General features: G+C 39.5%; 1 protein-coding gene across 1 annotated transcript; it reads left to right on the forward strand.

Moving 5' to 3' along the window:
- The first annotated feature begins 3,955 nt into the window (after positions 1-3,955).
- LOC139128050 (uncharacterized) lies at positions 3,956-4,972 on the forward strand. Its single transcript, XM_070693912.1, has one exon. The coding sequence runs from the start codon at positions 3,956-3,958 to the stop codon at positions 4,970-4,972; it is 1,017 nt and encodes a 338-aa protein (XP_070550013.1).
- Positions 4,973-12,163: the final 7,191 nt, after the last annotated feature.

Below are 12,163 nucleotides of genomic sequence, written 5' to 3' on the forward strand. Positions count from 1 at the left end.
AAGAGAGTTATCAGAAATTTCGAAAGGCAAAAACACGTCCGTCTGCGGTCAGGTCAGGTGATGTGTCACATTGCGATGAAGGCAAGGTCAATGATACAGGCTTACAGGGACTGCTATTGCATGTGTTGGATAGATTAGAGCGCGTAGAGACTGCAATTCAATCGAGCAGTAGAAATAATGCAAAAGTTCGAGATCCAAAGAAAACTGTATGTTGGTGTTGCGGTAAGGAAGGGCATTGTAAGCAGAATTGCCCTCTGCGCCAGCAGGAGCAAACTGAAGAAAAATAAGCCGTTAAACGACCAAGGATTGCGGGAACCGGCTGTCCCTCAATCCGATTAGAACAGTCAGCAAGTCATCTTGGTGGCGAGGCTGGAATAGACCGAGCTGATAATGTAACGACACAAACTAATAAGAAAACTAATTGTAAAACACATAGGAGGAAAAATAAGCGAGGTAAAAATCACACAAAAGCGCAAGAACAAAACACTGACAATAATGCGGAAATCAAAACTACAGAACATCATGAGGTCACAGGTCAAGGTCATCAGATTACGATTGAGGAAAGTTTGTCAAGTCCACGTGCGGGATTGATTCAACTGCTTTTGATTGATGTAACTATACAGAATGTCACCCAAAAATGCTTAATCGACACGGGATGTACAAATACAATAGTTGCTAAGGAATTTTTCTACCTCATTCCCGAAAAAGAGCGTCCCGACTGATTGATTATGGCAATTACCTTACACAGGCTGACAGGTCAAACGTTTCATTACTCAGTGAAATTCTAGTAAAAATTAAGATCGGTACTAAAGAGAGATTCTGGTGGCAGAGATATTGGGTGGATCTGCTGGCATCATAGGTATGGACGTACTGCGAAAATTGATTGTCAACTTGATTTGCGAAAAGGGAAAGTGACCATCAATTACCAGATACTTGAAACAACACACGAAGATTTGAAACCTTTTTGCTACCGGTTACAGGCTAATTGGCCACAGTCTATTCCAGCCGGGCATGAGGCTATACTGTTAGCTCGAATGCACAAAAAGCCACGAGTTGGGCAAGTGGGTTTTCATTTATACAGAGGTCAAAGGGTGTCTGATAAATGTGATGATTTTGAATCTAAGCAATCTGAGGTCATTGCTATGGTAACACCAAGTTTTGTCGGGGAAACTGGGTTGATGGGTGCCCATTGTCTAAGCAAGCCAGGGAGTAATCTCCATGCAGTTAGAGTAATGAATCTTAGTAGCCAGGACATAGAGGTGAAAAAGGGACAATGTGTTGGTCTATTGAAAATGGATAAAAACACAATTCCAAATGAGCAGATTACCGGTAAAACAGCGCCACTGACCGCAAGAGCAGCCACTGTGTGAGAAAATGCCAGAGCATGTTAAAGATCTGTATGAGCGAAGCATTGTAAATCTTACTTCTGATGAACAAAAGAAACAAGTGTACGATTTGCTTGTTAAGAATTCGGATGTGTTTAGTAAGGATAGCATGGATACGGGAAAGACTGATATTGTAAAACACCATATCCTTACAACTTCTGAAGTTCCCATCAAGTCTCGTCCATATAGGGCACCTCACTGGAAAAAGAAGGAAATAGATAGACAAATTCAGAATTTTGTGGATAAGGGATTGTTAGAAGAATCGGAAAGTGCGTGGTCTAGTCCTTGTCTATTAGTGGGTAAAAAAGGCGGGTCATTTCGACTAGTCTGTGACTATACATGTCTCAATGCTATCACACTTTGCAATGCTCAGCCAATACCCCGAATTCAGGATAATCTTGAAAGTCTGGGAGGGGCAAGGATTTTCAGCTGTTTAGATCTAAATCAGGGATTCTACCAGGTAGAGTTAGAAAAGGACAGTCGGGAAAAATCTGCCATAGTTACACCATCAGGCAGGCTTTTACAATGGACTTCAATGCCCATGGGATTGTGTGGAAGTCCGGGGACATTTGAAAAACTCGTTGAAAAGGTTTTTCATGGATTGCAGTGGGAGATCCTACTGTTATACATCGATGACATCATAGTGTACGGATCTTCTGTTCAGGAGGAATTGGAAAGATTACAGATAGTGTTTGATAGGTTGAGAAAAGCTGGTTTGAAATTAAAGGCCAAAAAGTGCATCCTCTTTGCTGTTAAGGTTGACTTCTGACACATGATTTCCGAAATGGGAGTATCAACAGATCAAAAGAAAATAACATCCATCAAGAGATGGCCTGTGCCTAGCAATGTGTCTGAAGTGCGCAGTTTCTTCGGGCTGGCATCATATTACCGGCGTTTCATCAGAAATTTTGCAAGCATTGCAAAGCCTTTGAACGAGCTTACTCAAAAACATGCAGTATTTGTTTGGACTCCTGAATGTCAGGCTGCATTTGACGAAATAAAGGAATTACTAACATCAGCCCCGGTGCTAGCCTTTCCATCAGAAGGGGGACAGTTTATTTTAGACACAGATGCGAGTGCAATCGGTATTGGGGCCGTGTTATCCCAAGAAATTGAAGGGGTGGAACAACCCATCGCCTACGCTAGTCGTGCTCTAAATAAAGCTGAGAACAACTACTGTGTGACCAGAAAAGAAGTTTTGGCTGTTGTAAATTACGTAAAGTATTTCAAACATTATCTCATTGGCAGGCCATTCACAATCAGAACTGACCACGCTTCACGGGTCTGGTTGTTGAGATTTAAGAATCCTGAAGGACAGTTGGCAAGATGGCTTGAGGTTTTGGGTCAATATAAATTCAAGGTTGTTCATAGACCAGGTAATAAACACCAGAACGCTGATGCGTTGAGTCGCATCCCGGTCATTCAATGCAAACAGTGTGGAAGGGAACACCATAGAGTGAATCAGGCAAGTAGTGACGATAATGTAGGAAGCGAAATAGTGACAGACTTCTGTTGGTCAACAAATCATATGTCAGTCATACAAGCATTTCCGTCTGATGATAATCATGAGAGTGATGATGCCTCAACGGTGGTGCAAAAAAAATTCCGGATGAAATGGCTAACCGGTGTCTTTCCATGGGGGGACGCCCTCAATTTGGGAAAGGAAAGGTGCACCAGAAATCCACAAAACAGCCAGCTGTTGGTGATAGACAGCAGGAGGCTGAGTTCAGTTTAAACAGTGATACAGTGATAAACCATGAACCTCGCTGGTCTCGAGAAGACTTGAGAAAATGTCAATTGGACGATCTCAGTATAGGACCAATATTTCGATTGGTTGAAGGAGGTCATCCGCGACCCTCATGGGAAGACATTTCTCATAAGTCACCTGCGCTGAAAAGTTACTGGTCTCAGTACGACCAGCTCAGAGTTCATGACGGTATTCTGTATAAATTGTGGGAGGCTGATGATGGAAATTAATTTCGCTGGCTAGTTGTTTTACCCAAGTTTATATTGGGTTGGTATTGAAAACCTTCCATGAAAGTCACTTCAGTGGACATGGCGGTATGGGACACACTCTTGCAAAGGTTCGACTCAAATACTATTGGTACGGGATGTCAGTGGACGTCCGTGCTCATGTTCGGGTATGTGACATTTGTGCAAAAGCTAAGTCAGCGACAGGGCAAAAACGTGACCCACTCAAAACATACGTAGTAGGTGCCCCGATGGAGAGAATCGCTATCGACGTAGTTGGCCCTTTCCATATATCTGATAAGGGAAATACCAAGATTTTAGTAGTGGGTGATTATTTCTCAAAATGGATGGAGGCCTACCCCATACCTAATGAGGAAGCAATTACTGTTGCAAAAGCATTGTTAGACAATTTTCTCAGTAGATTTGGCATGCCCTTGGAATGCCATAGTGACCTCGGCCGAAACTTTGTTTCTAACGTTTTTAAGGAGGTATGTGAACTGTTAGGGGTACACAAAACCTGCACAACCCCTCGTCATCCACAGAGTGACGGCCAAGTGGAATGATTTAATCGTACATTGGTCCAATACATTAAATCCTATATGGACCCACAAAAACATCAAACCGACTGGGATGAGCACCTTAGTCTAGCAACATTTGCATATCGCAGTAGCGTCCATCCTGCTACTGGCGAAACTCCTAATATGCTAATGTTTGGCAGGGAATTGTATTACCCATTGGATATGGCGATTACGCCTCTGAAACTACATGACAATGATCAAGGAACTGACTACGTTTCTAACTTGAGAGAGAGAATAGAAATAGCCCACGAGCATGCACGGTCACAGCTTACAAGTACAGCCAGGAGACAGAAAAAGATGTATGACCGTTTTGCGACAAAAAGCTGCCACAATGTAGGGGACTTTGTTTGGCTGAAAGATGAAAGAAGGAAAAAGGGGTATTCACCTAAACTGCAATTGGCTTATGAAGGACCATATTTGGTAATAGGCAAATTGTCTGACTTGGTGTACAGAATTCAGTACAGCCCTAAAAGTAAGCCGAAAATTGTCCACTACGAGAAACTAAAGCGTTATCAGGGAGAGCCTCTGAACGGCTGGTTAGATAAAGTTAAGATTCTACCTATCGATGAACGTGTACAAGTTGGTAAACCCTCTGACCACGATCAAGCAAAACCTGATCTGGGTAACAAAACTATCACCCCATCCTGTGATGCAGATAACACTGTTACTGAGAATAGTGATGCTGTAGAGATGAAGGGTCAGTCTGATATATCTACTGAATCTAATCTGAAACCAGATGTTCCCCTTGATATCAGTTCAGAACCAGAAACAACAGATGTCGACAATGTTGGCAAAGGCCAAATTAAATGTAGTGATGATTCAGTCTGTTTAGAGGAAAATCAGGGAGATGCTGACATTTTAGAAGTAGAACAATGTGACAATGGTGATACAAGGATTGCTGAAGATTTCACTGAGAAAAACAAAATTAAAGATCAACCTAACAGATATCCTACGAGAGCTAGGAAGCAAATTAACCATAATGGCTTTGGAAGACTGTCAAAGGCCGTGAGTCAAGTTTGGAAAGAATTGACAAGTTGATTCGATCACGAAATGATAACATCTAAAGTACGTAGCCAAGGAGAAGGGTAGTCTCTCTTTTCAGGGTCCGGCGCCCCTGCGTAGGTTAGCCAATATTGTGGTGTAGTAAAGGACACGCATGTCATGAATGGATAAGTTCATGTTAGACTACCGGACGTGTAACTTTTTATATAGTTGCACAAAGTGAACGGCAAGGTTCACGGTATTTAGTCACGTTTCGTGGTGACTGTTTGATGAGAGATCATCGTTTATGAGTTTCCTTCCGACTAATGACAGAGAAAACAATGAAAACACAAAAAAGGCAAAAAAAATCACAAAAAAATTATCAAAACAAAGGAAAAAAATAGTATTAAGTGCGATCATTTAAAGTCTTTATTTTCTTCTTCCTCGTTTCCAGAGTCGGTAAGAATTGCTAGATATTGCAATTGACCTGGAGCATCCTTTTCTTGAATACTAGGTGGTATTGAGCAGAGTAAGGAGATCTGCACCTTGTATACCAGAAGGCCTAGCTTCTTTTCTCGCGTGTCTTTGAGTGGTTGTGGGCGGTATAAAATATGGGTACAAAGACCCGTTGGAATACCTGAACCTATCATTGACTCTTTCTTTCACTCTATCATTTCCCTTTGTGATGAGAAGAATTCTTAATTAGATTGTGCAATAGGGTAGTTAACTCCTGGTGGGCGTAACACCTCGTCTCAAAATTGCTACTCCTTTGACAATGCGACAAACAGAACGACAACTTTCCCTTGAACAAGTATGTGGTATCCACAGATAGCTGATTCTGTTATCTTTTACATGACAATTTCCTCTTAGACTTCTTTTATTTGACATGACAGGAGGGCTACATACCCTCGGTTAAGTCGAAGGACGGTTCATTACAGCCATTTTCTGTTGGTTGTTGTTAAGATCGTCGACATTCTGTGTATGAGGACATGCACAGGTCTGGTCGGGGGGAGTTGTTGCGGAACTTAAGGGTCAGTAACCTGTTACACTGCTCTTGCTCCGCTGGCTCAGAAAATGCAACTTTTTCCTGAATCTCAGGTTCGGAAACCCTGTATTTGAGAGCACAATAAGACCTGTCGGCTCCATATCAGGGCGGGACTTAGATCACGTGGGAAAACTTGTAATATCCCGACACCCCCTGACTTTTGCGGACTTCTAGACCTGCTGTCGTGCAGTGAACATCGTGTTCAAAGCTGTGCTGAGCTGAACTTTTGCCTAACCGTTGTTTCCCTTTTATTTCGGTTTAAACCTGTTCCACGATTTGTGCGAACATCTCGTGTTAGCCTCGGTGAGGTATTATTGTCTTGGTTGTTAAACTAGTCGTGCTATTTCAGGTTTTCATAGTTGTTCAGTGAGCGGGTTGCTCGAGCACGCCGGTCTGCCTTGTGACTTGTGCTACCAGCCAAATCTCGGTGCGCGTTCCATCATGTACATGGTCCATATATCGAACTACGGTTTGTGACGGTCCGGTTCATCGCCATCTAGGCTCGCCATTGCCATGGTTACGCTACCATTAACTAGAGGAAACTTTTAGTCCTCTAAAGGTTGGCACTTTGGGCCTATTTTCAGATAATCCGTTACAATATTATAGAGAACAACAGGAATGTAGTCATTACAATCTATTCCCTTAATGAGAACATTAGAACATGAAAATGACTTTTCAGAAAACGGCAGGGTGTCTGCCAACAAAAGAGACCGGGAAGCCCTGGTATCTCTTAAAATTTTGACACGGGTAGCGGAAGACAAATCACTCGAAAGTTATATAAAACATTGTGTTTGAATGGTTCGAAAATAGCCATAATGCTATCTTGAGAAGAATTTAACTTGACCTCATTAATTGGGGTAAAAAGAGTTTAGCCTCAGAACATGTACTGAAAATATTATTAGAATATAATTAAGATGATCAAGAAATAAAGCCGGTAGGCTTAGATCCACTTTGACCATTTGACTTTACGTTTTATTTTCAACTTTAGAAAACCTGACATTTCATGGCCATCTGTTTTACAATCATACGAGATAGTGTGCCAAACTGCTTGACAAAAGGAGATTGAGACATGGTATCTGATGACGTTGGAGTGTAATTCTGTGAACTGTGTTGTCCTTTGATTTTCTACTCTCCTTTGAAAAATTCTTGGATGAAAAGGAGTAGTTAAATTTCCCTGCATTGTTTCTATATGAAAAGGACAGGAATGGTTTGCTGAAAATTAAGATTTATGGGTCAATGAATAATCACCGGCCAAACGTACAGCGACCTCCAATGTATCTGCCTTTTGTTCTTGATAAACGTCTTGATGTCACTCCGAATGCACCTCTTAAATTCCTCAATCAAAACAAGCTGTCGTAATTTTCGTAATTCTGACTGACCTTTTCAGAAGAACACCAACAATCAAACAGTTGTTCCTTTGTTCGAGCGAATTCGACATAAGTTTGATCCTTCGCCTTCTCACAATCCCTACATTTCTGACGGTAGGCTTCAGACACCAACTCAAGGCCCTTGAGAATCAATCCCTTCACAAAATCATTATCTGAAGCCTGCTATACTGACAACTAAATGTAAATTTCTCTGGTTTTGCTCACCAAAGCACTCTACAAAAGCATAGACAAGGACTTGTTAGGCCAAGACCGACTCTGGGCAATTTTCTCAAAATGAAGGAAATATTGGTCAACATCCTTTTCTTGAAAGGGGGTACTAACCTGAAATGCTTAGTGAATCAAAATTGTCGGAAGAAGAGAATTTTCCTGTATATTCAAGTTCTAAACGTTTCATGTGTAACTGTAGTCGATGTTCTTCTAATTCTCTTTCCCTTTCTTTTCCCTATTTATGTTTCTCTCTCTGTCTTTCTTCCTTTCATTACCCTTTACTCTCTTTCTTCCATATCTAATTCTATTTTTAATTTTTCCTTTTCTAATGCAAATTTCTTAAGTTCTATATCTGCCTGCATTTCTAATTCTAATTTTCGGAGCTCAAAGGTAAACTCAGGCTTATAATCATGCAAGATGGATTCCTCAAAGTGGCCTAAAATAACCATTCTATTTAACAATAGTGTACTGTATTTCTTACTTGCGCAAAGATCTTTTAACTTCTAATTTAAGGAAACTGGCCAGTGAAACTGATTTCCTATGGAATCAAATGTGTCCTGCTGATCAACGTCCTCCATAAATTTGTCTGGTTTGAATTCCGCGATGATTAAATTTCGGTGAGCTCATAATATACAGTAGTTTGGAAAAGGCTGGCACAATATTGTCAAACGGCTCAAAATGTTCGTACCCCGGACAAGCCCCCAATTTGTTATGTGTGAGTAAACCAACAAAACTGTGAACTCAGCAATTTTCTTTTGAAACGAAATTTATTGCGAAAATAAATAAAACTAATCACTTAGTCAAAAAATAAAAATGAGAAAGCCACGCAAATTTCCAGTAATGTTTTGTAATGGTGTTATGTTAAAGCAACTGTAAATTTTTGACTGTATGAACCAAGACGCGCTGTCTTCAAAAGGGTGCTTCAATAACTGCAAAAGAGGAAGTCTGTGAGTGCGTGCGTAAAGATAACCGTCCCAAAAATGTTGACCAATGGTTGACCCTGGGTTCGCGAACGTAATTTTCATATCACTTTCGGGTAATATATAGTAGTATATAAATTTTATTGGATCACATAATGCAAATATCGAAAACATCTTTAAAATGTGTAATATCAGTCAAGTTTTGATGATTGTTATGTTGTACGAGCTATCTTCAATCACTTTTGTTTTGCGGTTCCCTGAGCTTCTCCGACTGGACGAGCAGGGCAGTGAAATCTTATGCCCCTACGTGATTTCTCAAACCTCATAAATGGTTGTAGCAAAGAAAATCTACCAATTAAATTCAAGGATTGAACGAGGACGAAGAAAAGTCGTCCAGCGAAGAATTGCTTTCTTAAAATAACACTAATTTCGCTTGTTCCTCAGATATAAAGCAGCAAAATTATCAGGAACGATCAATAATCCTCAATAGTGTTATTGGATCACTAAGTATTAGTTGAGGACGCTACACTTATGCTTTAGCCCATGTCAGTGAAAGCATTAGGACTGTTGTATCACCCGGCCAAGATGTCATCCGCTGAAGAACTCAGAAATTGTTTGAGGCATTTTCCATTTCACAGAGAATGGTAAAACTTACCATTGCTGATCAACCAACAGGACCCATAGGCCTACTTTATTTCACATAAATAGGAGTTTTTATGACAATATCCTCACTATTGCTAGATAGCCCGAGAAGCCATACTTAAAAATATGTTATTGTGTGTTTTAGAATGCGGGAGATGACCAACATTAAATGCATGAAATACACATATGCAAGAAATACAATAATATTACACTTCGATGTTAAAATTAATACTCCAAATGGTAGGGAACTGAAAATAGAATAACTTAAGTCATTTTGTAAAATGCTACTAGTGGTTAATTTGACAACCAGAATGTGGAGAAAATCCCTAGAAAATCACCAATACCTCATAAAGAAAACCCATAATTCTGTTTATGTAAACAATTGTGCTGTGCCCAAAGAGCATTCTTATATAAGAACCGTGTAATTTTATCATTTATGCTAAGGGAGTAAAATTCAAAACAGACTGGCATAGAGATATTGAAAACATTAATAAACGGTATATTTGTGGTTCCCCTTTACACAACTGAAACTTAACAGACTGTTGAGCTATCTTTTCTGATAAGGAGATTTGTCATTATTTTCAGATATTTATATCTCATATGAGTTGTATGCCCCTCTTAAAAGCTATATTTTTGCCTTTACAAGTATTTAAACTAAAATTTGACGCATCTTGGCACTTGTTAACTAGGCTTTAAAAGCGTGGTATTCAACTTTCTGCATGTAGCTTATTAGGCGTCCGAGTGCGAATAGTATTGAGAACTTTTCGAAGTGACAGTATACAATCCCTTCATACACATCGAGTATGGATCGCATTTCCGTAACCATGAAAATGAACTTCAAGGGTTTCAACATCGAAAGCTAAGGTATCATATTGTAGCTTTTTAATGGCGTGAACTGAGAGCGCTAAGTATAAAACATGACTTTGACCACAGACTAGAAAAGATTAATATTGATAGAGTTTTGATGGGATCATCCATAGACAGAAATTCCATTTGATTCAAAGATAATCACATACTTACTACAGTGAATTTTTGCAGCAATTTTAAATGCTTTCTGAGATGAATTAAACAGCATTGTGGAAACATTTGTCTCAACGCTGAAGTAGAACCGTATTTTTTCAATGTAACTTCTTTCATTGCCAATACAGAAATAAAGTTCCGCAATGAGTGTAAATTGCATGTCATATGCTAATTATCTTCCCTTATGGCTTGGGGAATAACTGCCAGACAAGTTTTATAGGCTATAGAGTATGCTTAATGGCGTTATACTGCAGGTCCTACAGGACCATATATTTGAGCAAATGTACTACACATGTTTTTTATATTGTATCTTTATTAGCTGTTATGCTACCGTTTTTTCAGGTTTATTTCTATTTCCTTTATTTTATCCGGTCATTTCATATTTCCATGACACCCTTTCTGGCATTTAGGGGAGTAATCAAATCGAACAATTATTAACATAAGTATAAACGGTCTCTCAAATGTCTTTCTTATTATTTTGACACTTAAAGTCGAAGAAAACTTTGCCTATACCTTTCTCTCCATGGTTCCTCTGTCCAGAGAGTTCCAATTTATGTTCTAATTCTCCCACTTTATCCTGAAGTCCATTGATCAGTGTCTTTTTCTCTTCAAGTTCAGACTGTAATGTCTTCTGCTTTGCACTGTTCTCAATACGTTGACTGACCAATGACTGCTTAGTGCTCTCTAACTTCTGTGTCAGTTCCGTACATATCTTTTCCAAATTAGCCTTCTCTTCCTTCGCCTCGTTCAGTTGAGATTCTAGAATTGCCATTTTGATCTCAAATTTAGATTTGATATCCTTTAAGGCTGACAGAAACAAAAGTGTACAGATTTACACAAATAACAAATGATAAACATTTCATGGCATCAAAATGTTATTTGATTGTATAGAAATGATAATTCAGTGAAAAATATTTACTAAGTTAGATTTTTTTGTGATATATGCCATATGATGCATTCATTGATATTCAAAACAGTACTGTTGATGTCTAGCAGGGTTGGTAGTATTGTGGCAAAATATCACAATGGTATTATGAGATAAGAGAGGACACAAACTCTCCCAAACCGACAATTATTAACACTGATCACCATGTTAATTTTGTGTTATTTTGATTTGAATATCATTTGTTATGCATGGGAAGTTAAGAGATTTCCCAAGTACTTACATTGTCCTTCTTCAGTCTGAAAACCCGAAGTATCAGCTCTTCTGTGACTGTTTTGTTTGATTCCTGATCAGTGTCTTTAGCCTGAAAGTGTTAATGCAAAATTAAAACTTGGTTTATGTGTCTGTTGTTTCATTTGCTTTATGATAGCATCATACTGCCTATGTATGACGCCAGTTAAAGGGATAGTCCACCCAAATATCAACTTGCTTTTAAAAGTTGAAGAAGATTATTTTTGTAACATTTACGATGAAAAGATGAAAAATGTGCTGTTTATTCTCCTAAAATTTAATCTTTTATTAACTGATATGTATGACGCCATTTTCGCGACATGGAAGCGCCACCGATAGGAATTCCTCAGAGAGGCTTAACTTTTGATGACGTAAATTTTCGTGTTTGGTTGAGGAAGTTAGGGGTATCGCTAGGGGGTCTGATCTACCATACGTTTGTATTGAGCTATTGCCCCATGGATACACTTTGGCCTCAACCTTATGACTTTGAACCGGAATTCAGCAATACTGAACTCCAGGATTTCGAACTTGGTGTTTCCGACGAATACACGGACACATCGATAAATTCAGAAGTAAAAGAAGGGCACGTGGCTCCACCAGTTACCAAAGGAAGCTGTAGAAGCCTGGCTCTTTTGGTAGCTCCATTATAAGTTACAACGTTATGGGAGGCCATGTTTGGAGCCGAACTACGGTCCCTCCACCGTGGCTGAACACATCTTCAATATCGCCTGAAACGAACTCTATATAACTGACCCAAATGGTTGTATTTTATGGCAAAACATTTTGATCAGCATTGCAAGCTAGCTGTTATCATTTGAAAACTATGTTGGATTTCAAACGCCCAAAGAGAAC

This window comes from Ptychodera flava, unplaced genomic scaffold, assembly GCF_041260155.1.
Source record: "Ptychodera flava strain L36383 unplaced genomic scaffold, AS_Pfla_20210202 Scaffold_42__1_contigs__length_1331906_pilon, whole genome shotgun sequence".
Lineage (NCBI taxonomy): Eukaryota > Metazoa > Hemichordata > Enteropneusta > Ptychoderidae > Ptychodera > Ptychodera flava.

Excerpts from the sequence above, each read along its gene's own strand:
- LOC139128050 (XM_070693912.1), top strand. The coding sequence starts at position 3,956 with ATGGACCCACAAAAACATCAAACCGACTGGGATGAGCACCTTAGTCTA.